Raw genomic sequence first — 27,160 nt, forward strand, 5'->3', positions numbered from 1 at the left:
GAGTGTAATGATCGCACCCACACTGAAAGCAATTTTATCCTAGAGTCATGGCACCAGGAGGCATGATGACTGAGATAGTGTTGGGTGCCCTCATAGCTTTTTGTCCCTGAATGTGTAGCATTGTGTAATGTACTGGGCCTGTATAATAAATATAAGTAATAACATGAATAGAACCCACAGAACATGTATGGAACCCACATGTGTATCTGGGGATCACATGGGAAGCTTTGCCAGCAGCTCAGATCACCATGGCAACCATACAACTCAGCTCCCCGCCCGCCTGTTTCTGCTTAGCTCACTTACTGTTAGGAAGAACGCAGTGGGGTACCGCAGGGGCGTGCCACGCTGTCTCCCACCACCGCCCCTGAGACTCTCACTGACACGTCCAAGACATCACCCAGATTAGTAATCACATTATTATATAACCTACAAGGTCTGCTCCCTTCCCCCCGATTGCACGAGGAGCTGCTGGGAGAAACCCAGTAGGTTATCTCTTAATGGCTTCCTGATTAGGAGAAAGGATTGGTGTGTGTTTACAGCCTATGTTAGTCAGGGGATCTGAAGGAACATTTCAGTGAAAACCCTTTTTCTGCAAATGACTGCTGCCCTGGCTAGCGCATTATTTTGGAGACTATTCTCTTATCAACATTTCTCTCCCATCTCTGAGCGTGTCTGTGGTATTTCTGTGGGAGATACGGCTGCAGCAGTTACCTGAATCTAATACAGCAAATGACACAGTACCAGGGGGTGGTACTTCAGACCCTGTCGACCTTCAGACCCTGTCGAGCTATTGCCTGGCTAACTCCCATTGTCTACCCAAACATTGTTTTACTGTAGACCTAATGACCGGATACCGCTGATCACAGCCCAGACGGGCAGTCCCAGGGGGAGAAGACACCTCCCCTGGGGATGCCTGTACTGTGTGTGACTGGCAGGTGGCCCTTTCAATGTGAAGCCACCCCCTGTCACAGTGTACTGAAGTGGCTGATCTTACTTTTTTGTTTTTTTTTGTATAATTTTGAATTCTGGTTCCAGAAACAGAATCAAATCTGTGAAATTATTTCAGAAATTAATAAAATAAGTGTCTGAAGACTTGTACAGAGATTGAAAGCTACTGTTAATCTTATATTTTGTAACTTTAGGTGAATACCAGCCTAATTCATACAAAAAAGTACTGGGGACAACTACCTGTATTTGTAATCCTCGTAGATAGAATAATAAATAGTGTACTGGATTGAAAAAAAACTGTTTACAATGAATTTGTCAATTTACTTGTAGTGGTTAGCATTGCTGCCTTACAGCACCGGGGTCATGTATTCATTTCGGTCCAGGACCCCATCAGTGTAACGCTTGTATGTTCTCCCTGTGTTTGCGTAGGTTTTTTTACAGAATGCTCCAAATTCCCCTAGTATGCACTCATGCATGTGAGTGTAAACTCAAATGGTGCACTCCTGATGTGCTTGATTACATATTCTCTGTACAGTACTGTATTATATAAATTGAACAAAATAATATTTATCTAGCATGTAGAATATATATTTATACTATGTATATTGATAAACTGGATTGCAAACACTCCAACTACAGATGGGTCTTTATACATCTTTGCTGCAGTCACGCTAAAAAGACCCTCTCAACGCGCTAGGTCCCGTGAGACTCGGCTAGCACTTGGCGGTCTTGTTTGCGTCTTTTTTTTTGCCAAAAATTCATCTGCGTCGCAATGTGATGCAACTAGAATGCACCAGCAGACTGCGCTGGAGAAATTTATATGCGCCACTTGTATATCAGTATGCACCTGAGTCTCTGAATCTGTATACGAAGTGCTGAATCTGTATACGATGTGCTGAATCTGTATACGATGTGCTGAATATGTATACGATGTGCTGAATATGTATACGATGTTCTGAATCTGTATACGATGTGCTGAATCTGTATACGATGTGCTGAAACTGTATATGATGTAGCGGCCGCAGTATTTTTCATTACAATTCCATTGTGCTTCATATACAGACTTAGGTGCACACAGATATACAAGTGTCACATATCAAATTAATCAGTACAGTTGGCAGGTGCGTCCTAGTAGCATCACATTGTGACTTAAACACATTTTTAGCAAAAAAAGACGCCTGATGCTAGCAGAGTAGCAGAGGACCTGGCGGCTCACTCACGCCAGGCCAGTCGCGCTGCCTGGCATATTGAGACTAGATGTTTGAGGACACATCTGTACATTAAATATGTTTTCTAGTTTATTGCACAAGCTATAATAACATATATCACTAATTGATTCTACTAAAATACATTAGTACTTATGGGCCAATGGCTGAAATTTATTGTGCATCAAGATCACTAGTCTGTGGCTTTATACTACAGAATGTTATTTCTACTGTTACCCAGTATATTACACAATGGTTATGTTGCACAATATGAAAGAGGTTTGGTATATATGTTCAACAATAACCATGTCAACATTCATCTCAAGTCGACAAGGTTGTCATGTCGACATTGAATATGTTGACATACTCATTGACCATGTCAACATACCATTTTTCTTCTCATTACCTAATGCTAACCCTAACCCCTAGTGCTAACCCTAACGGCAATCCTAACCCTAACACTAAATCTCTTTTGAAATTTGCAATGACGACATTCTGTCAATGTCAACATTTTGCAGATGCTAACATTATGATGCCAATATTTTATCCATGTCAGCATAATTGATGTCAACCTACTGTCGGCATTGTGAATGTAAACACATTTTAATAGCAACATAGTGACTGCTAGTGCTTACCTATTAAAGAGGACCTGTAACTTAGCAACAAACAATTATTGCCTAAACCATTTATTTATGAAATTCTACAGAACACATTAGACAGCAAAATAACGGTATGGGAATATCATCTGTTTTCTTCCAGAGGAGATCTGTACGCTGGTGATTGCAGAGACTTTCACAGAAGATGCTGGGACCTTCACTTGCACAGCTAGAAATGACTATGGATCAATGACCTGTAGCGCACAGCTCACAGTGCTTTCTGGTATGTCTTTTAGGATGCCAGCTATAGTTTCCTGACACTGATATCCCAGTCAACATTATTTATGTCAGAACTTCATCCATTAAGGCGTCATTTATCAAACTATGTTGTAGCACTAAGCAGGGTTTGTCAGATACACATAGCTAATGAAGTGGAACAAAACATATCACCCGCCAGGCATGGCCCTTCCTAGCAGTGATGAACTATTTATTTATTTATTAACAGTTGCTTATATAGCGCAGCATATTCCATTGCGCTTTACAATTGGAAACATTTATAGAACAAAACAGGGTAATAACAGACAGACATAGAGTTAAGAGGGCCCTGCTTGCAAGCTTACAATCTATATAACTATGGGGTGAAGGGCCTACCAGGCAAACTGATGAGGGGCCCACAACTAAGCAAATATACAATATAGGCACTTGTACGCTCTATGGGCCTGATTCAGAGCTGAACGCTCTGACCAGAGCGCTCGCTCTGAATCAGGGCCCTCCTACCTGTTTTTGGAGCGGCCTCATGGACGCTCGCATAGCTGTGGGTTACCACCCACAGCTTATGCGAGCGTCCATGATGATGGTCGCGGTAGGGTCTCGCTTCCGCAAGCCCAGGAGTGATTTTGGCTCTATCAGAGCCAAAATCACTCCCACTGACATCATTACTGATGTCAGTGGGGCCGGACTCAGACGGTAGGCGTTCCCGTCTGGCAGCCACCGTCTGGCAGCCACGCCCCCGCGGGCGTGCTGTCACTCACCATCGACAGCACGCCCCCTTTGGTGCAAGACCCCGAGCGACGTATTTCTCGTCGTGCGCATGCGCATTCACCAAACATCGACCCGCTTGCGAGCGAACTTCCCTCGCGAGCGGGACTGAATGACCCCCTATGTACCCAATAGGATGCAAAATGTTGATAAATGAGGAAGGGTTTCCTACAGCTACAGAAATCAAAGTCATTGGCCATGTTTTCCAGTTTCAATCAAATCAGTGGGGCTGACTGTGTCATGAAGATTGCAGGCAGATTCACCATTAAGTGGCTGGTACAAGCATGCCGCTTCATTGTAGTGAGAATGTAGAGAGGCATCCATTAGAGTGGAGTAAGGAAACATTGGGAGTAAAAAAAGCCAACAAAAACAAAACCCTTAATGTAGCTGCAAAGGTTGTTTTAGTATTAAAATAAGCATACAGTACATAATGCCATGTTGGTTTATTTTAAGGGTTATGTCCTTTTGGTATACAGATGGCATAGACATTAAACATGCAAAGGGCAATGTAATGCCATCTCAGATAGACAGCCATCCTTGGCACATTTATGCATAATATGAAATTGTAGTGAGCATAAAAGCTGACGCACCAAGCACAAAAAGAGATTGCAGCTTGGCACCACCTGTTGTGTTAGACACCCTCAACCCCCAGGAGTACCAGTAAGCACCAGTGCGGCTCCTAGCTTTTTAGTGGAGGGGTGCGCAAACGCCATTCAAGCATGTACACACATAACAAACAGGCTTCTAAGGACTGCATTCGCTGCAGCCCCTTGAAGCAAGTTAAGGCTGGCAGAATATATGAGGAGTGGTTTCACATTGAAAGTGATTTCTGGTAATCGTGGCCTGGACTGGCAACCCCAAGCAGAGAAAACACCTACCTGTGGCAGTGCCAATCTGACATGCAATTAGCAGAAGATAGAGCTTCCAATAGTTGCAAAGCGCCTGCTAGGGGCTCACTGGGGGGTGGCAGATTCTACTGGGGGACTGCAGTCCTGAAGCCACCATTGATTAAGACATAAGTACTACTAGTTAACTAATAGCAACTATATAACATTACCACTATGTCACTTTCCCCACAGAGTGCACTTCCCTTTGCAGTCAGGATTCTGGTTGTTACCGTGGAGTGAGAGGGGAGATATAACCTCTTCTGACTTGTACTGATCTGAGGGCCTGATTCAGAGCCGCTCGCTAGATGCGATTGCTCGCGTTATGTGTATGCAAATTGCGTAGGCAGTGCTACCACACAGCAATGCATTAGCAAACCCAGTATTTATTAGAGCACGATCACATAGTGTATGCAGACACCCACCAGCCTGTTTTAAGATGCCCACTTGTGCACGTCATGTCCAGGAAGCGTATGTAACCATCGGTACATCGGATGTTATCGCAGCGCTTGAGGTTGCCATACCCTGACGCAAGCACTGCGAGCATTTAAGTGTAAAAACAAGCCAGGTGACGTGTACTATGATGCTGTCTTATAATTATGCACACCTCTAAAACGCAGTTGAGATGCTCAGGCACGCCTGCGTTTGCACCTCCACTCCCCTGTTTATAATGGTCAGCCTGTTACCACCTACAAACGACTTCCCCTGTTACTCACCCTGCTGGGCTGTTTATGTGCAGCGAGCAAATGCATTGTGAACTTTCGCTATGCTAAGCATACACACTGCATACCATCGACAGCAGCGAGAGTATGCATCTTAGCGAGCGGGTCTGAGCTCCCTCTTCCCTCTCCTGCAGCTACAAGTTGCAGGAGCAGCTTCCCTGCTTCACACATGGTCCAAGCTCTGATTTATTGAATAGCACCTGTGCCCATGTTCGTGCTGACACTTATAGTATCACAAGTGTGCACTATAAATGTTGCCACAATTATGAAATAATGTGTTGCTCTCGTCATAAAATGTATAAATAATAAAATGTATTATAAAATAATGAATGAATACTATTCCCATTACAGTGTAATACATTATATTGCTCCCATAATAAAATAATACATGAATATGACCTCTTTAATAAAATAATACAATGAAATAATACATTAATACCTGCTCTTTAATAAATAAATTATTGTTGTCCACCATAATTAATAAGCCAGTGTAGACTCATTAACAAATACCTATCTTCTTTTTTCTCATTATGATAGGCCAGATAATCTAAAAACAACATGTTGTCCATGCTATCTCACCTATTAGAACCACGTCTAAAAATGCCTTTTCTTCTGTCAGTTTGATGTGCAGTAGTGCAAACTGCAAATTGATACATTACACAATCTGTATTATTTATGTGTGCAAAAATTGTGATGGAAGTTTCAGAATTGTCGCTTTAAAATAATGTGGTTTGATGCATGGTTTTACCTTTAGTGATCATCTGGTTTACAAACCAAACATATAACTGCCTAAAAATATGCAGTTTGGCAATACAGCACTATGCTAAAACTCCCCTAGTGAATGAAATGTAATAATGATACTCCAAAGAATTGCTCTACATAACACCTATATTGTTTTTAAAATAAGTTATGATTCACTTCTCTAAAAACATTAAAACCGCTATTAGCTGTTGGAATTTCTGGGAAGATTAGTGTTTCTGTCTTTTTATGTCATAAATGTATCACTGGCCTACATTTTGGCTCCTCGATTAGGTGACAAAAGAATGAAATCCGGAATCTTCTTTATACAATTAATCAACAAAAAATAAAAACTGGGAAATTTCTTTATGACACAACAAATAATAAAGGGGATATTGAAAAGCGAGGAAAATATGTGACACATCTGATGTTGTTTATGGGCAAAATCCAGGGGAGTCAGTGTGCATGTAACTATCAGTGTAGTGATTGGTATGTCACATTCTTTGCCATCCATGTGGGATCCATCTTCCACACAGGTCCTGTCATCTTCCTTACAGTTTATCATCTGGAAATAGAACTATTTTTTCTTGTCTGTTAAAGTATATAAACGACTAGTACACGTCACTATCTCCTATTGATAGTACCGTTATACAGCAGTTGCTCCATAATGTCTTTTTTAATTGTTTATATTGAAGAATATTAATCTTGTATTATAGATTGATTAGTTAGCGCTCTCTTTTTTGACTTGATAATGATATACAATTGGGGGGATTGTACTTGGGTGGTCCAGACTAAGGTACTGCGGTCTTATACATGAGGGCCGCATCCTTTTTACAACTACGTACTGACCTTATTACAGAAATTGTATGAGTCTATTGAGATTGTCAGAGATGGTGGAGACTGCAGATGACACTTGTAAGCCCACATGAGGCCCGATGGACAGCGCTAGCCTAAGGCAAAGATAGGCAATTTGCGGCTACTGCTCTACAACAGGGGTATTCAACAGTCGGCCCTCCAGCTGCTTGGAACTACACATCCCAGCATGCTGTGCCACAGATTTAGCAAGCCCTAATAGCAAAAATATGGCTGGGCATGCTGGGATGTGTAGTTCCACAGCAATTGGAGGGTTGCATGTCTAATCTACAAGGTCCACAATGTAACCAGTAAAGCAATAAATATTCAAATACATCAAAATGTTTAATAAGGTTTAAAATACTTTATTCTACAGTTTACAGAATGTATGATGCATATTATAAACTCCTGAGCAATCTAGGAGCAGTCTTGCATAGCTAAATGGACAGATTGTATAATTTTCTTTTAAGAGTTATACATTGAATATACCTATTGTCTTGTTATTGCACAGGAATATGTTCTGGAATGCATCCATGTTGTTTCAGGGTGATTCATGTTTTTCACCTTGGGTCCTTTGTTCTCTCTCTTTAGCGAATAATGAGAGGACCAGAAGCGATGTGTCAAGTGGAGAGATTAGTGGTTATGATTTCCAGAAACATTCATCTCCTTCTCCAATAGCAGTTAAATGTAGTGGTCTTGAAATACCATCAAAGAAACCTTTGGAGTGCTCCCAGCCCAGTAGTTTGCAACTTAATCCCCTGGAGCGGAAGAGCAATGGTGTGCACACTGATAATGGTGTAAATGGTGTTAGCAGCCATCCGGACAGCAAGTATCATACCGCCGCATCTCCCATTGCATTGTCTTCTCCAACCAAAGAACCACCACCGGTGCCTTTCAAGCCTAAACTGTGAGTACTTCTATCTGCAATTTCATTCTCTAATTGGGGTTATGGTTTTGTGACAATAATTTTTCCTATTTGGGAAAGTGTTATAGGGGTGGACGTTCTTCTTTTTACACTTAAACTTATTACATTTCAGTACAAGACCACTATAAATATATGCAGTAATTATTAGGAGACACAACATAAATGTACTTAGAATTCGATTAATACGCTTACTTCTACATTATTAGGGTATTTGTGGCCTGTTCATCTTATGTCAGCATAATTGACCTTCATTTGTCATAATATATTACCCCATACAAATTAAAAATGTTAAATATAATCAAAAACACATATTACAGTACATGTGTTACTATGGTGCAGTAATTGCCAGCTGTTTACTTTGATTTTGTTTTGTTTTGTTGTTGCTGCTGTTTACTAGAATGACTTTGGTATAATATACATTTTAGGATGTATTTATTAATTGGTTTGAATCATATATACACTAAACACAGGAATAAGTTACAAACTGCACAATTTTTGGTGACCACAGTCCATTATTCAAATATACTGTACACAATTCATGGAAAGTATTTACAGGCTGCTGACACAAATGCTGATGCGGTCACTTTTCATTGTTGTTTACTTGGATTAGAATAAATAAAATGAAGAGGCTTTAAGGGACCTTTAACTAAAATGTAAATATAAAGATATCATAGACGTTGCTAAATAGTGTTCCTAAGTGGTTTTATATGACAAAACGAATGAGAGAAGCATTGAGGACAGCAGTGTTACATTCTGACACATCCTCACTGTTTAATCCTCATGTTAGTGTCAGTGGGTGTAATACTGTTTACTACGGGTTGTCTTGTGGGTATAGACCAGTCAAAGGGGTCAATCCTATTAGGTGCGAATTACGAGGTGTAAGTTGCTATTTTTACTCCAAATTCGAATTCATTTTGCAATCCAATTAGCAACTCACACTGAATCAGTCAGACTGAATTCTCATTTTTCCATTTGCAACTCCCTGAGGGTGAGAGATGGAAAGGAAAATCTTTATTTTAAGGTTAAAATGTCGGGACACTGGATTGAGCCCCTTGGACACCCCCTCTAATGACTAATTAGGCAATTGGAAGTTTTCAATTAGCTTAATTAGTCCAATAATTATGTCATTTTTGGGAGTACAAAAAAAATTTCTTCAAATTACATACAAATCAAGTTTTTTTCGTTTGTTTAGCCACCCCAAATTTTATTACAATAATTGTATTTTATTTTTTAGCATTTTTTTTTTCATTTTCCAAGGTGCCCTCAAAATACCCCAAATCACCTTTTTTACAATTTTTTTTTGCATTTTTTGTTTAATTAGTTTGAGACTAAACGAAAAAAGTTTGCTTTTTATTATTTTTTTGGTATTTTTTTTTTAAAAAGCACAAATCAGCCATTGAGACCATTTAAAAATCTACAGTACCTTCCTAATGCTCACAAACAGCCTTCTATATGGTCCTGCTAACAAAATTATAAATTTTGGTGGGTTCAGGATGGTCTCCCCAATTTTTTATGCACTTCTCTCACATCTCATTTGGCAGTCGATTTGCATCTTTCCGCTGCAAGTACCGCAAATAGGTATTTTTAATTGGATTGGAGCGTTCACGTGAGCGCGCATTAGTGTGAAGCCTGCGAGTTTCAAGAAACTAACTCGCTACTCGCAATTTGCACGTGCACCTCCCTCCCATGCTCCCTCATAGCCTATAACTCTGCACACTTCCTTCAAAGATGAAACCGGCCCCATTCTACATGGTATCCCCTTATGCCATATCCCGCACTCACCATCCACCTTTCTCTTGACCTCCATCCACTCTCCTGTCATTCTCCTGTGTAAACAATCACCTATTGTGCTTTCTCTACTCTCTCCCTTCTCAACTCTCAGCAAACCTACTTCCCTTTTCCATTATACCCAGTCTTCTAAACCCTAATGCCTCTTTGCCATATTTCAATTTCTTCTCTGCCCATTTGCACCACTGTCCCAACTTCCTCTATTCTTGCACTTCAGTTGGTCAGTACCATCATCCACTCTACGCAGTGCATTTCAGTCCGCAAATATCAGATTCATTCTACGCAGTGTGCTTCAGTCTGCAAGCACCACCATCATCGATGCTGTGCAGTGCACTTCAGTCTGCAAATACCAGCATTCATTCTACGCAGTGCACTTCAGTCTGTCAGTACCATCATCCATTCTAAGCAGTGCACTTCAGTCTGCAAATATCAGCATTCATTCTCAGCAGTTCATTAATCTAGGACTGCTAGCGGGCTCTTTAGCACTACTTCAACCCTCACTGGATTGCACACCTGGGCCACTGCCTTCAGACCCTGCTATTGACATTCCTCCTCATCATTCTGCACAGTGCTCTTTGGTTTGGCATAACGTCTACTACCGTCAGTTCCGAACCAGCTTACTGACAGGCTTGTCTTCTCACTGCATCTTTGCTATTCAGTCTAAACACTACTGGTACCCAGCTATCTTCCACATGAGGAAGAGCCTAATCAAGCCTCCAAGCTTCTTAAAAACCCAAGCCACCTCTCCAGCTCCTGCTCAGAGTTCACAAAACCCTAGAGACTTGACATAATGTAATTGCTGAGTGGAGAGCGTGGAATGAAGAAATGAGACAAATAAGCATATATAGGCCCGTATTCAATTTGAAGCGTTAAGTCTGGATCCGCGTTAAGTTACCGCCGATGATGTCATTATCGCCTGTTTTGGTTTTACCCCGTATTCAATTTGAAAGACTTTCCGCCTAGGCGGAAAGTCAATGCAATGTAATAGGCGTTAAAGTATCGTCTATGAATGGCAGGCGGAAAAAACTGCAGAATTAGGGTTTTGGGGTGCAACGTTGTGGGAACCCCCGTGCAGCCTTCAGACAGTCCCCCAAAGGTAATCTGTGTCAAAAAAAAAAAAAAAAACCTTAAGGACACCCCAAAAATTGACTTTGAAAAAGGGGGCGAAAAGAAAATGTTGGGGTACAAACTTGTTTGCGGCAGGTGGATTTTTCACGATTTTTTCAAGTTCACTTTTTCAACTTTAAATATGCTGGCCCCCATTTTCAAGTACCCCAAATTTGCTGGGATAACTTATTTTCTGGAAAAAATACTCCTAAATACTATTCTGCATTAGATATAGAAAAACGCTATGTAGCAGCTATTGAGCCCGTTTAAAAACACCAAATACCTTCAGCGAGCCAAATCGGGGGGTACCATAGTGAACCCCCATGTCAGACCATCATTTGGGGGGTGAAGGCTGATTTCCCCAAAAATGACAGTAGTTCCGCTAGTTACAGTATCGCCGGGTGCCGTTTGCGCGTACTTTGAAATTGAATACGGGGTAAAGCGTGCACGCGCGCTGTACTTTAACGCCTACACAACAGGCGAAGTCGGCGTTAAGTCCGGGCCGCGTTAACTTAATGCGGCTCGGCTCAAATTGAATACGGCTCATAGTGGGAGAAATGTTTATTCATGAGACACAATGTTCTAAACCAGGGATGGGCAATAAGCAGCCCTTTAGCTGCTGTTGAACTACACATTCCTGCATGCCCTGCAACAGTTTTAGCATGAACAAATAGCAAAACTGTGGCAGGGCATGCTGGGATGTCTAGTTCTACAGCAGCTGGTAGGCCACTTATTGCCCAACACAGTGAGGTGTATTCCACTGACCTTCTCTTTAATTCCTCAGCTACCCTATCTTGTGTAAGGACGAAGCTGCTGCACTCTCCACTTCTCCACTCAGCTATTCCAACCTCTAGCTCACCTCTTCCATCATGTCTCTCTCCACTGGCACATTCTCCATCCTCTTTAACACATTGTCTTCTCAACAATCCTCAAAAAAATAGCAATCTCCCAAGCTTTTCTATTCATCCACTGCCCTCATTCTCTCCTTGCCTTTTCCTCCAAACTACTTGAGCAGCTTGTATACAATCCTCTTACTTTCTCTCCTCTCTTAAGTCTCTGAAATCTGGTTTCAACCTCCAACATTTCACTGATGCTGCCCTCACAAAGGGAAATCAATGATCTGTTTAAAGCAGCCTCAGGGTCATTGCTTCGTACTCATCCTCCTGGTCCCCTATGCCACTTTCAATACCATTGAACAGCATATTTACATAGTCACATAGCTCTTTCCTTGTTCACTTCCACAACTATCCAACCACTCCAGTGTCTTTACCTCTGGCGTATCCACCACGCCATCTTTCCCTACACTTTCCTGTAGTGCAGGCTCGGTTCTCAGTCCTCTGATTTTATCACTGTAAACCTAATTTCCTGGTGAACTAATTTGTTCATTCTCCTCTACTCCCTCTATGTTGATAACAGCCAAATCTACCTGTCCTTTCCTCAGTAACACTTCCCTGCACATCTGCTTCACAATCTTCAACACCAATTTTCTGTTTCCAAGGATGTTGCCCTGGGTCACTCGACCTCAACCCCTGCCCTCTGTTTAAATCTACTCATCCAGTCTATTTTGCACTTCTTACACTTTTTTACCCAAGATACCACCAAATCTCTTATCTATTCTCTCACCATATCGCTACTCAACCACTACAACCTGTTCCTATCTGTCATACCTTTCACCCATCTATATAACCTTCAATCCATCCTAAATGCTCAGCAAGGCTTTTCTCTATTATCGCTCCACATACACCACTCCACTCTGCAAATCCCAATGCTAGCTCCCTATATTCCCACAATCTACAAATTAAAGCCCTTCACACATCTCAAACCTAATCTCAACATACTGTTCCCCCTACTTCTGGTCATGCTTTCACCATTTTAACATTTTGAAATTATCTCTGAAAACCTTATTCACTTAGGCCTACTCTACTCCCACCGATACTACTCAGACTGGTATCCCCTTGCTATTGTTCTAGTCTTGAGCCACACTAATTCCTCTTGTCCCAGCTCTATCCTCTTCTCACTAAAGTGGCTTCGAAAAGTATTCAGCCTCCTAAACCATCAACAGATTTGTCTGTATGACAAATGACACGCGGATTGTTCTAGACTATATTTTTATTGCAAAACAATTATTCCTTATCTGTTTGCATATTTTATCTTTAAATAAAGAACTGAAAAATGATGTTTGCATAAGTATTCAACACCTGTGCTATGAATGTCCAAGTTTCAATAGATGTAAGTTGTTGCCTTAACAATAGACTTTCAATTAGCCTTTCTGTTTCCATACCTGTGTATCAGGTATGGAATATACAGGTATGGAAACCTGTGTTTCCAGGTATGGAAAACCTGTGTTTCCAGGTAATGATACCTGTGTATTATTAAAAAGGTCATACTGTGAATCTGAAGGAAAGCTGTGAAAATAAATACCAAAGAGCATTGTGAGGAAAGTTATAGACATGCACAAGATAGTAAAAAAACAACAAAATAATAGGCAAGTGCTTGAATATCCTAGTGAGTACTGTTGGATCAGTTGTGTGGAAATAGAAGCTGCTTCAAGCACTGAATAGATAATGGCCGTCCCTCAAAACTCAGTGTCAGAGCAGGTAGGAGACCACAGAGAGGCCAACTAGTGCTTTGAAGGAGCTTCAGAGTTCAGTGGCTGAGACTGGAGTGAAGACGAACCAGATACACAACTGGTTTGTATGGGAAGGAGGCTAGAAAGAATCCATTAAGGGAGTAAAAACACATCAAAGCATGTGAGAAAACATCAGAGTGACCCAGCTAAAATGTGGGATAAGGTTTTGTGATCGGATAAGACAAAAATTTAGCTTTTTGGCCCCATTTCAAATCCCTATTTACTACATTCCGCATTTAGAATGCAGATTGTATTGTGATATTTTCAACTGAATTTGCATTGCGAATTCAGGCTATATCACAGGGATTTATTAAAAATCCCTTACAGGGATTTCTTGCAAACTCTGTCCCTGCGAATCCCCTCCACACACTTATCACTGTAATTTTCTGGAAAAATACAGTGACACGGTGCCGCGCATGTGTCGACCGGCCGCTGCTACACCCCCCTTCTGCAATCGCGACCCCCCACAAATACTGTCTGGAACAATCTGTGCGCTCTGTTTTCCCCACTGTCCATAGCATTGTGGCGCTGTACAAATCAAAAGCAAATACAAATGTCAACTAAAAAAAAACTATTTTAAAATATCCTTAACAAAACAGCAAGATTAAAGGCATTGCATAAAACATTATGCTTTGTCTGAAATAACTAGAACAAACCAGCTATTTCTACATAAAACTGGAGACATTAGTGTCTTTTTCTACAAAGGAGTATAATATAGAACATAATAGTGTCATATTGCACAAGAAATGAGTGTAGTACAATGGAGCACACTTGTTGCAGCATTCCAAAGGGATGTCCATATTTATCTTCTCCCATTACTAGTGTAGATGTTTTGTGAACATAGACAAAACTTCCCCTCAGTTCCAAAGAGTTCTAAAGAATGAGACAATTTTCCATTTTTCAAATGTGTTTCACATCAGTCAATTTTGAGCGCAAAACATTTTATGCATTTCAATTAAATATAACTGTGTTTGAGTTGATTACAACACCAGAAATATCATCAGAAACAGCAGGTTTTAACTACAGATAAATACAAGTCATTTTTATGCACAAGCTACAATACAGACTATTATATCCTTTCCATTTACGGAGTTATCTATCACCTCAGGAAATCAGGAAAGAGTGTTTTATACACAATACAATACATCTGGCCACGCGACTGAAGATTATCTTTCCGTCCAGCCAACTATTTGAGTGGTTTGAATGAAAATCTGGCAAAATGGGCGTTTGCTCCCAAACACCAGAAAAAGGATGAAAATGGCCCTTCAGACAAGTTGGTTAAAACATAGGGGTCTATTTATCAAGCAGTGAAAAGTGTGGAGAAATGGACCAGTGGAGAAGTTGCCCATAGCAACCAATCAGCTCCTACCTATTGTTTTATAGACTATACTAATGTTACATGAAAGCTGATTGGTTGCTATGGGCAACTTCTCCACTGGTTCACGTTTCCACACTTTTCACTGCTTGATAAATAGACCCCATAATCTTTGGTGATATCAAGTGCTGTTTTTTGGGGGGGAGATGTATCACGCCATGAATTTGAGATATCAAGTGAGAGAGATAAAGCACCAACCAATCAGCTTCTAATTGTAATTTTACAGGCTGTGTTAGGAAAATGACAGTTAGAAGCTGATTGGTTGCTATGAGCAACTTCTCCACTTTATCTCTCTAAAAGATTTGCTAAATCTGGTTACTCGCTGAAGGGAAATGGGTTTGCTGGGCAAGATGGTGGCACTTACACGTACCGACGGCACCTGGTTTTTAGGGAAATTTTTTGTTTTGCACAATGAGATTATTAAAATGAAATAAAAGGGTAGGGGAGTGCACATTTTTAGGGGTGTTTCTTGTTTGTGAAAGGGCCATTTCCATTCCACAAAATCACTTGAATTTTGAATATTGGGCGATGCAAAATTAGACTTGATAAGCTAATTTGCATACAAATTTCGGTGAATGGTCATAAATAGAATTTCTGGGGTTTTGTATATATTTACACTAATGGTTAATTGATAAATTGCATTCTCATAAATAAAGCTTCAGTCTACAAAATGGCAGCCTCCGGTCTAAGAAATAAAAAATCTTTTTCATGTTGGCTCTTCATTGCCACTAAAAGTATCCTGAATCCTACACTATAATGCCCTTTTTTGCCATATACAATATTTTCTGTACAGGCAAACTAGATGTTCAGTTCCGATCTATAGAACAGGTAACCTGAGTTTATAATATGCTGTTTTGAAACCGTTACGATACAAGAAAATCATGCTTTGTGCTAGCACTTGTATTGTGGAATATTCTATGAAGTTGAAGAGCACTATTTAAAACACAGACATTACTCAGGCTATGATATAAATCATATTGTACATGAATAGTCCATAGTAGGAACTGTCCAAGTATTATTTTAAACCACATAACTAAGTCCCAAGCCAAAACTGCTGCCAACGAAACTCAACAAACAACCCAACTTAACTTCTCAGGATATATCATCACAGACTTGGACAAATCACAAAGACAAATCCTGATGTTTTTATACAAGAATGTGCTTATTCTTAAAATTGGTGAAGGAACTAAAAGGCAACATTAAAAGTAATCACTAGTTTTTGTTTTTTTGACAAATCCTTAACAGATCACTGTCTTAGCTGTGGAGCAGTTGCCAGTCAATTGTTACATATTTATATTTATCAGAGCTAATATTTTGCAGATACATGGCTAAAATACAGAGTGACTTACTTTAAATAGGTTCTGCCTCCATCTCTCACTCCTGAAGTGACTTGTTGAAAAAGCAGTGATAACATACTTGCCTACTGTCCCGGAATGCCTGGGAGACGAGAACAGAGATGTGATGCTCTGATACGTCCCATGATATCAGATCACGCTCCCCTATACGCAGGCCACACTCCACTTCACGCACCCTGTCCTGATCTTCACCACTCAAATGTTGCTAGCAGGGGCGTCGGAACGATTTTATGTTGGGGGGGGCAACATAAAATCGTTCCAACGCCCCTGCCTCCATGCAATGGGGCCTCCTCCTCCCTCCCTCCAACTTACCTGTTGCTGGTCGCGCAGAGACTGGATTGGCGCCCATGGACGGTCAGGGGCTGTGCTTTATAGCAATAGGCTGCACGGCCTCTGCACTGCACAGAGGAGATGTAATGTGCTGTCTTCTAACTTGAACACCGCACATTACACTTCCTCCTCCTTGCAGTATAGGGGCTGTGCAGCCTATTACTATAAAGCACAGCCCCTGGCCACCGCGCCTTTGAAATGTTTGTGGGAAAGTGATCTGCCCCATTACCCCCCCCCCCCTCCCCCCCACCGCTCCAACGCCCGTGGTTGGAAGGAGTTGACTCATGAATTTAAGAAAGTCCACCTGGATTCCTGATTCCTGTCAGAGTAAACCATAGAGGTTGATGAAGGGGATTTATGACATGATTTGGACATGACAAAGCGAATTGTGGCATCACGCCCTCTCACTTACCCTTTTACAAACATTTCCTGGAAACTGACAAATGTAAAATATCCAAAGAATAATGTCAAAATGTTCAAAGTTTAAAACAAGGGCAAAATATTGTATATATATTGCAGAAACTGGATCATAGTGATAATTGCCCCTTGTCCTAGGACTGTGTGCTATACAGTAAATTTGGAGCAAGTTTCCATGAAGAAACTCATCTAGGATCAGAGCACACTTTAGGCTGTAGCATCTGGATAATGTTTATATTTTTCTCATAAAATCAGCTGTAGCTGAATTTCATCCACTATACGTACCTGAAATTTATAATGACTGGCAAATAGGGATCAATTCAGCATTTTACACTGTAACGTGAACAATATGATATAGTTATCAGGGTAAACATAAATGTATTCCTAATTGATAACTTAGTGTAGCTAATTGTTAAAGTTACTAAATAGAACACTTGGTGACAATTGCCCCAGCAATGAGAAAATGACTGCATCCAAGTCCATAAAAGATGCCTCACAATATTGTCATGATGTAAGACGAAAATCAAATATCAGGTTGCTGCGTAATGTTTTATTATGTCTAATATGCCATTGAGTCACAGTGTGGCTGTCTCATTCAGCTTCTCTGTTTATAGGACAAAAAAAACCACTAAGCAGACGCTAATAAAAAATTAAAGATATATATCACTACGTCTAGAAAAAGCAGCAAAACAATTTTGAGCTTGTGTGAGCTCAACTACTGTGGCCACAGACTGATCACTGGATATTAAAGTGGACTCTGGTGTCCATTTCCGATTGGATGTGGTGAGGTTCCCTTGCGGGCACTAAATCTGTATTTATATACACAATTATACTTTTCAAAGCTGACTATCGATGGTTCAGGTCTGGACTCTATGGATTTCTTATTACATCCCAGTGGGCTGCTGCTAATATTCATGCTGCTATTACTAGATTAGTAGGGGTAAATTTACTAAACTTTGAGATTAGGTGAGTTTGTGTGAGTTTGCAATCTCATGTGAGTTTAGGCATTTTTTTCATCTCGCAAATTTACTAAAGACAAACTCGAGTGAGTTTGGAAGAGAGTTCTCTTTTTTTACTGTTAAAACTCATGTGAGATTGCAAACTCGAAAAAACTCACCGTTGGCCAAATTAGGAATTTACTAAGAATTGAGTTTCCAATCTCGGGTGAGATTGTAGCAAACTCACTGTGAAGTAGAAGTTTTAAACACTCACCTCCTGAGCTGCGAGTTTGGCAGAAACATACACAGATCAGTGTGATTTCTGTATGTTTCTGCCTGTATACCTAATATAAAGTGTTTCTGTTTTTAAAAAATTACATAGGGCCCCCCCCCAAAAGCATAACCCTCCCCGGACTTGCCAGCCAGTCCTGGTTCCTAAATTACAGGGAACAAAATAAATAGGGTTCCACCGTAATTTAAGAACCAGCACCAGGCAGCAAGGCCAGACCTGGTTTTAAATATAGAGAGACAAAAAATGGTATGAGGTTCACCGTATGTTTAAAACCAGCTCCAGCCCTTTCTAGTGGGGGACTGATGCCACAGCCAGGTGAGCCCTTTCACCGGGCCCCCCAGCCACAGCATCAGTCCTGACCGCTAGTCAGCCCAGGCCAGGGATGCCTGGGGAGTTGGGGACCCCTCCAATAAAGGGGTTCCCCTCTCCAGGGCACCCCTGGCCTACGCTGATAGCCCGGGGCTATCCCCAGTACCCTAGGGTGGTGGGTGCCGGGTTGATAGTGTTAGTGTGTAGTGTAAAATAAATGGTTAAATATTGTCCTTAGTTGTGGAACTACACATACCAGCAAGCCTCCCCCGCATGCTGGTATTTGGAGAACCACAAATACCAGCATGCGGGGCATTATGGGCCCACTGGTACTTGTAGTTCCGCAACCAAACCAATGCGAAAAAAACACACACTGTGAAAGTAAAATTTTATTATAACATACATGTACACTCACTATCACACATACTCACCTAGTATCCGAAGTAATCCATAGGGGTACCTATAAGAAAAATCCATACTCACCTCACCGATGGGTAGTTCATGTCCTCTTCTCCAAGTAAGCGTCCATGGGGTTAAAACAAAAAACTGGGTGCTCCCGAATCAAAGCCGGACTGAGTAAAGGTATTTGTTTCCACATCCTTATACTCCACGTGAATGACCGGGGCACACGTATGCCCCGTCATTGAAGGAGCCGCCAGCCAATCAGCGGGCATCTCAGTCGGTGAAGCTCGCTGATTGGCTGTGTGCGGTCAGCCTGTCTCCCCATAGACTTCAATGGGAGGAATTCTCCGTTGAAGTCTATGGTGGGAACCGTGACATTGTATCTACTGCTGTAACCACAAGGTTAATTGAGGTGAACTTTGTGGTTACATCAGTGATACAATGTAGCGGCTCCCACCATAGACTTCAGTGAACGGGTCCCCAACTCCTCAGGGATCCCTGGCCTGGGCTGACTAGTGGTCAGGGCTGATACTGCAGCTGGGGGGCCTGGTGAAAGGGCTCCCCTGGCTGTGGCATCAGTCCTCTGCTAGAAAGGGTCTGGAGCTGGTTTTAAATATACGGTGAACCTCACGCCATTTTTTTCTCCCTATATTTTAAACCAGGTCTGGCTCTAGTGCCTGGTGGTGGTTCTTAAATTACAGTGGAACCCTACACATTTTGTTCCTTGTAATTTTAGGAACCAGGACTGGCTTGCAAGTCCAGGGCTTGTTATACCTTTGGGGGGGGGGACCCTATGTCATATTTTATCTAACATTTAACACTTTTTTTTACAGGTTTAATACACAAGCAGCCTTCACATATTTCATTGATATGTGCATCCTGCTTACTCCGGTGAGTTTTGTAGAGAGAAAACACTGCAATCTTGAGTAAGTCATCTCATTTAAACTCTCATCTAAACTCTCCTCTAAACTCGCAATTTCAGCTAAACTCACTTCCTAGTAAATTTGTGAGTTTTAAAAGGGAAAACTCACCCGAGTTTTGGTGAAGCATAGTGAGTTTAAAAAATACAAAACTCTACCAAACTCGATTCTTAGTAAAATTACCCCTTAATGTGGGTGTATTGTATTTTTCTTGTTATATCATTGTTACTTTTATTTAAAATACATATATAAACATTATATGAAATAAAATATGCCTTCTTGATCTTTGTGTGCGTTCTACCATATCCCTATTATATATCATATTTTTCAGAGACATAATATCAATTAGCGCAAAACCCATCTCTGTTTCTAGCTTCTCTGTTTAGTCATGAAGAAAAACTGTAGTAGAAATGATATATACTGTATAATGAAGTACAGTCAGTACATGCCATTGATGTCAGATGTGAAGGAGCAAAATGTATCCTGCACTTCAGCTTTTAGAGAATGTTTTATATACAGCATAGCACCCTCTGTAATCTGTCAGTGTATTTCAGCACAGATCCATTTCATGTAATAGACAAGGATATCAAACACAAGCTTTATACACAATACAATCTTCTGCTCGTAAAAAGTTTAAATTTGCATTTCTAAAAGAAACCCCCCAGAGTGAAGTGATTTGTATGGAAGGAGATCTGTGATAACACTAATAGAGTTGTGTATAGTGATGATTACAATCATGTTAGTTGTTAAATGAGAAACATTTGGAAATGTGTTGTCCTTGATACAATCTGTCTGCTTGGTTATATAAACTCAGTTGTATATAAACACCCAATTACTAAATGGCTCAGACAGAAAATGTGCAGATAATGGATTTAATTGGCATTTATGGTTATCTATAAACATTCCACATGCACCACAAGTTCTGTAGCACCAAATATGATTTGCTTTGTTTACACAGTGTGACAATCATTTATTAGATGTGGGAGTCCACAAATATTTAAATGTTCTGGACGTTTGTTGTTCCAGCTTACATAGGAGGAGGCATCTCTCCGCTAGACTAGATTGTTTCTCAACCGTTCACAGGAGTAAAGTGGGTCACGCTGCTAAGACTTCAGCATTCTGTTGAACAATTATACCCCTTTTCCATCTAAATTCCGGGTCTGACCTGGAGTTGGAACAAAGTTCCTATCCGGATCAGACCCGGAATTTTGCCGGTTCTTACTCGGGATATTCCCGAGTCAACGCCGCTCACACCGCAGTCGGGTCTGCATAGACCCGGCTTTTGCGGAGTGAAAGTGGTCGCTTGGAGATGACGTCATCTCCAAGCGCCACTGAAGCCGGACCAATCGGCCAGCTAGCAGCGCACTCCAGGTCATTGTGACCCGGAGTGCGCTGTTCTCACAGCAGGGTTTCACGGGCTACGCCCGTGTTAAACCCTGCTAGTTACCTGGGTTGGATTGCCGGGTCACTCGACCCGGCGATCCAACTCTCTCCCCTTTTACATCAGGGAGCTGCCCGGGTTATCCCTTCAAAAACCCGGGTTTTAGCTCCGGTGTAAAAGGGGTATTAGTGAAAATTAGGAAATCCTTGTTATGGGCCTGATTCACAGTTAGGAGCAAATCTAAAAAGGGAGCAGTTTGCTCCTGGAACAAACCATGTTGCAATACAAAGGGTGCAAATGCATTTTTTTTTTTGTATGCGGGGAGAACACTGGCTGCTTTTGTTTGTAGCGAATAAATATTGTGCAGTTTTGTTCTTACACTGTAATTTAGAATTAAGGTAGGACACGCTCCTTCCCACCTCGAACGGGGTGCTCCAATTAGCACGCCCTTCATCCTCCCCCCACGTTAAACGGCAGGGGTGGACTTTTCCTTGCAGCAAGGGGCTGTAGCGCGGGAAAAAACCCATTCCTTGCGCAGTTTATGCATAATTAGAGGGTTAGCGCATTTCCTCGCGCTTCACGGGTAATTAGCCATGGATTGGATTCTCCCCTAAATCTCTCTGCACATTTTAAATCTACCCCACCTGCAGTGCAACATGGTTTTGCTATGATGAAAATGTCTTTTTTGGATCCTTTCTCTGATTTGTTCCGTACTGTGAATAAGGCCCTTTATAGTTAAGGATTATTTTCACAAAATAATATACGTATCACAAAATACATCTGCCACATCACTGCAGCTCGTACAGCCAATATAAACTATTTGCACACAGATCAGAACTACATTAAATCAATACAGAACCCACAATAATTTACTGGTTTATTTGAACACCTTACACTGTGAAATAGTGATACAGTTTTCTGTCATTCCTTGTTGCCCATCTATGCACAGTTAATATTGAACAGTTAATTTAATTTAACATTTGACATGCTAGTTCTAACTATTTGAGGAGATTCATTTGAAGTAATTCACAATATGGCCGCAGTACTTTAGATTGAAAAGCATGATCTGCCCTTGCTTCAGTGCTTTAGTGATGATGGGATCTATATCACTGTGGTCTATTAGGGTATTTTTACAGAATACAACACAGTCTTTCAGCAACTCTCCATAATGTGGGATAAAACAACTGCATGCCACTACAATCTGGTTACCATTTTGTGCTAGCATGTGTTTTCCATCTCGTCTTGTTGTTTAATTAACATCAATCCTTCAGAATCAATCAACTCTTCCGTCAGAAAAATAATATCTTAAAGCAAATACCCTTTGTAATACAGATGCCAATAGCGGCAACATGGGTTTCATTAGCTACAGTCTCTGCTTGATTTCACACAAGTTTGGTCTTATACTTCAGTGGCCAATACACTTTAACAAAGACAAATTAAACTCCTTATGTTCCAAGACGACTTTGTTTTAATCCCACTAAATACCAAAAAGGAACACACAAAGATGAGATGTCTATTTGAACAAGGTTATATTTCATATTGATACAGATATGCTTCTCAATTGTCCTGATTTAGGCGGCACTGTTGTGGTTCTAAGGGAGACAGTGGGCTGCCAGGATTGCTTGGATGTGTGTATGGCCGCAAGCAGGTTTGACGCAGCATCGTGTGCAGAATGTCCCAACATGAAGATGTTTATAGAGTGATCATGGATGTATAAAGCCTATTAAGCAGGATTTGCAAAGCCCCTGTAATGAAGATTCCCATCTTCATAAAGATCTATTGGGCAGTCTAATATATCATCAGTATATATATCATCAGTATAAAAGAGTGTAGCAAATAACAGTATTGTACTAGTAATCTTATTCGATCGTTGTTTTCTTTTCATTGTGGCTGGTATTTATCAGCAGGTTTTTATATAGCGTTTACTTATTACTCTGCGCTTTACAGCAAACATTCACATCAGCCCCAGCAGAGCCTACAACCTATGGGCCTGATTAATAAGTGCACGCAGTCACCACCGCGGCTCTGCCTTTCTGCCTAGATTCAGCCTTCCCCTTGTGTTCTAGCATGCCCCGGAATGTGCCAGCCCTGAGACGCCCGCTTTCAGTGCTCACACACGTAGCAACTCCGCCGGTGGTTCTGAACACTCCACCATCGGCACATCATTGTGTTCACCATCTACACTTGCACCAGCCTAAGATAGGTGCAGCGTCTTTATCTGAACTCTATCTAAACATGACCTCTGTGGCTGAGGCTCTGAGTCTGAGAATGCAGCCACTTTCACTGACATGTCTGCAACATTCCCATAACACGCCCAGGCTACGGATCATTTTTCCCTTCATTTCAAGCCACTTCCCAGTCACCATCCAGGAATGCCCGTGGTTTTCCCTCACCATTTCTAATGCCAGCGGTCCCATACTCAGCAGCGCTTTTGTGCGCACATTCAGGGTTACACATGCGCTGTCTGGGTTTTCAGAATATTTTGCACATACGTAATATCAGCCTTGTTTGCCCCTGAATCAGGCTCTATATTCATTGAACCAAAGAAAGGATAGATTCCTGCACTGGAGAATATGTGATAAATTGAATGGTAGTTGTCCAAACTACATAAAAGGGTATAATAATTGTGGTGGTGCCTCCCTAGAGTAATACAAAGTATAATATGGAAGACGGAAATTACTCTTTGTTGGGAGCACTGAAGGCAATATGTAAATAATTAAAAAATAACTTTTAATAGGTATGTTTTAAATTATGAAGGTCAGTCTACAGTAGGAATGGGGACATACGATATATCGTACACATCATATATTGTGTGTACATCCAATCCGTCGTTCCCGGCTGTCGTTCCTCGCATTGTCCCATCTGCTGTGCTGCACTTCAGATAGGATGATGCAATGAATGACGCGATGTAGTTACATGCAGCATGTAAGGATACATTACATTGCTCATCGCATTGCTGCATCGCACCGTCGTTCAGGTGTGTACTCAGCTTAACTGTCATTCTACAGGCTGTGCTAGGAAATGACAGTCAGAAGCTGATTGATTGCTATGAGCAACTTCTCCACTTTATCTATCTCCAGGATATGATAAATCTCCCCCTAAGGGGTCTATTTACTAAGCAGTGTTAGGAGAAGTGAAAAGTGATAAGATGCCAACCAATCAGCTCCCAACTGCCATCTCACAGGCTGTGTTTGAAAAATGACAGTTGGGAGCTGATTGGCTGGCACCTTATCACTTTTCACTCTTCACTTTTCACTTCTCCTAACACTGCTTAGTAAATAGACCAATGTTATACATGTTTATATGTGTATGTTTTGCTGTTGATTAAACCCTAGGGGAATACATATCTTCTTCATAGTAGGATAATCCTACACCTCACAGTTTCTACCTGTGTTGCTCTTTAGTGTATGTTCATTTATGTTGTATGTACCCAGAAATAAGCTAATTTGTAAATATATATAGTTTTATGTGAGCTGCATTGTTACATGATGCAAATGGACTTCCATCCAACTCTTATGCAGGGCCAATGCATACATACCAACATGACCCTCTCCAGGAGGGACACAATGCTCTGGTCCTGTACTTCCCTGGTAAGAGGTGGGGCTGCAGCGCAGTTCAAAATTCAAATAGGGGAGCCACACCAACTGTCATTTCACACACTGCCAAACATCACTGGCTGGGACTCACTGGCAGTTGGTGTGACTCCCCTATTTGAATTTTGGACTGTACTGCAGCCCCACCTCTGGAGCCGCCACCAATCATAAATTACCAGGGAAGTCCAGGACCAGAGGAAGACCAGGAGCAGAGCATTGTGTCCCTCCCGGAGAGGGCCATGTTGAGAGGTTTTTAAGGTGTGGCCCAAAAATTGAGAAGTAGAAGAAATTTTCCCCATCAGTAGCAACTGGGGGGGGTGGACCTGTAAGGTGCGCCATCTTCTGCTGTTTGTCTCTGTTCAGCCATTGTTGCTGCTATAAATTTTAGCTTTAGATAGAAAAAAACCCACTAGATTTATGATGCATTGGCTTAATGTGTTCACAGTTGCTGGATGGAAACATTTTTTAAGTAAATAAACTCAGACTTTCTTAAAAAAAAAAAAGTTTTTTAATGCATTGTAATAATTATTACTGCTAATTTTGTTAAATGTTTCTTTGTTGTGAGATTTTGCCTGAAGGTGGCAGGACAGACATGCAGATCAGTCTAGTTTATTTCCCTTGCATCTTTTTCCGTCAATAGAGATTTTGCTTTGGTATAACCTGGTGTAAAGTCTATGTGGTACAGTGCTGAAGTGATGCAGGCTATACACCTATTCTTACACCTGATGTATGTTTTTCTAGCTGTAATGGACAATGGCCCTGTTTCAGCAGCAGACGCTAATGCAATCGCAGCTGTGATTTTGCACGGAACACAGCTGCAGAAATATGCTAATAGTTGTAAAGCTTACCCGATCATAGAGACGCCCACTGCTGCCTTCTCACCTGGTCCCATGTTGTGGACCTGCTTAAAAATCAGTAACATCGACGCAGATCGGACACCCATGCAGCCATTGCGGCAGGTCTGACCTGTTTCAAATACTGCAGCCCTCCTCGCACACAGAAAGGTCTCATGCTGCGAAAGCAATCGCAATGGGTCATTTTTGCTCGCCCACCGAATGGCCTTTACACAGTCAGACATGCCTACCTTCACCCAACTATCCCGTTACTTCCCCCAAATGCTGACCACATGACATTCAGTTTGTGAATGATTCCCATGTGCAATACATAATCGCAAAGCGATCGCTACGCATGTGCAGTGCGACTTACTGTGTACATTGCAGAATTGGGTCCGTTGCTGAATCAGGCCCAGTGCGCAGAAAGAAAGTCTCTGTTCTTTCTTTGCACATTATAACAACCTGTGCTTGAAAGACATTCAGCCTTCTCCTGGGTGGCACATGGGTTGTTGATGTTGAAGTTGAGCTGGCTCTAGGACCTTGGACAACCTGAGGCGCGACCTCCAATCTGACCAAGTGCGCTACTGAGCATGTGCAGTTCTGTCTTCCGTTCCTGTATGGTAAAGAACGTGACCCTGAGTGTCTCCTCACAAATGAGACGGTATATCACAGCCAAGACCCACTGTGTCACCACCACTACATATATATATATATATATATATAGTATATATATAGTATATATATATATATATTCTACTGCCACCACTGATTATATACATACAGGTGTGTTACACCATTTGGCATTAACCCCATGAGTACCTGGCTGCTTCTGGCGATACTGCATCGTGTACCTTCTGCATACTGTTTACCTCTGTTATTCTGCACCTGGTTTCCACCAGTTAATAAACCAATCCCTGGTTAAGTTATCTGTCGTATGGACTAACCGCCATCTCTCACTGCTGGCACAACATCATAGAATGTGCCAATAGTTGGTGCTGACCTGCCCCGCCCCCCTCTCAGTGGCGTATTCAGTTCTTGGAAATTTGGTGCCCGGCTATGACATCATAGTAGATCCCCCTTGCCCATTACAAAGATAGAGGTACAGCAGCAGCTTCACAGGTAAGAAGATGCCAGATGCTGCCCCTCCATGCCCTCAGCAGGCACTCAGTGAGGAGATGCTGTGGTAATAAGACACTGAATGAGAGACATTAGGCCACGCATTCAGTATTTGAAGCACCTCCTACGCCCTGGCACCCTAGGCAACTGCCTACATTCATTAGTGGCTGCTCACTTGGTGCTTATTCAGTTGAGCATTTAATGAGCGATTAGTAGACTTTACTGTAATTAAGGATCATACATGCATTTGCTGTTTAAAATACCATTTGAAGAAGCCATGGGTTAGCTGGTATATCATCCACACTAGATTGCCCATATTTGGGGATGTCTCATCTTCATGTGTCTTCTGAAATGACAGAACTAATGATCCTGATGCATATTCAGCATAGAGCACTATTATCACATATTGTTCCAGATAATTCTTGTTAAACACTCATTAACCACTTCCCTTAATGGAGCTGCTGATA

The 27,160-nt window shown here is 41.4% G+C and overlaps 1 protein-coding gene across 2 annotated transcripts in view; it reads left to right on the top strand.

Annotated features, from left to right (window-relative positions):
- The window catches only part of PALLD (palladin, cytoskeletal associated protein), a 405,467-nt gene that overhangs the window by 211,725 nt on the left and 166,582 nt on the right, over positions 1-27,160 (top strand). For both annotated transcript variants that reach the window (XM_088448442.1, XM_088448443.1), the window contains exons 9-10: positions 2,913-3,032; positions 7,575-7,890. In XM_088448442.1, coding sequence (XP_088304568.1) covers positions 2,913-3,032; positions 7,575-7,890 — 436 coding nt within the window. The remainder of the gene's footprint in view (positions 1-2,912; positions 3,033-7,574; positions 7,891-27,160) is intronic.

This window comes from Taudactylus pleione, unplaced genomic scaffold (assembly GCF_031769625.1).
Source record: "Taudactylus pleione unplaced genomic scaffold, aTauple2 ptg000021l, whole genome shotgun sequence".
Taxonomy (NCBI): domain Eukaryota; kingdom Metazoa; phylum Chordata; class Amphibia; order Anura; family Myobatrachidae; genus Taudactylus; species Taudactylus pleione.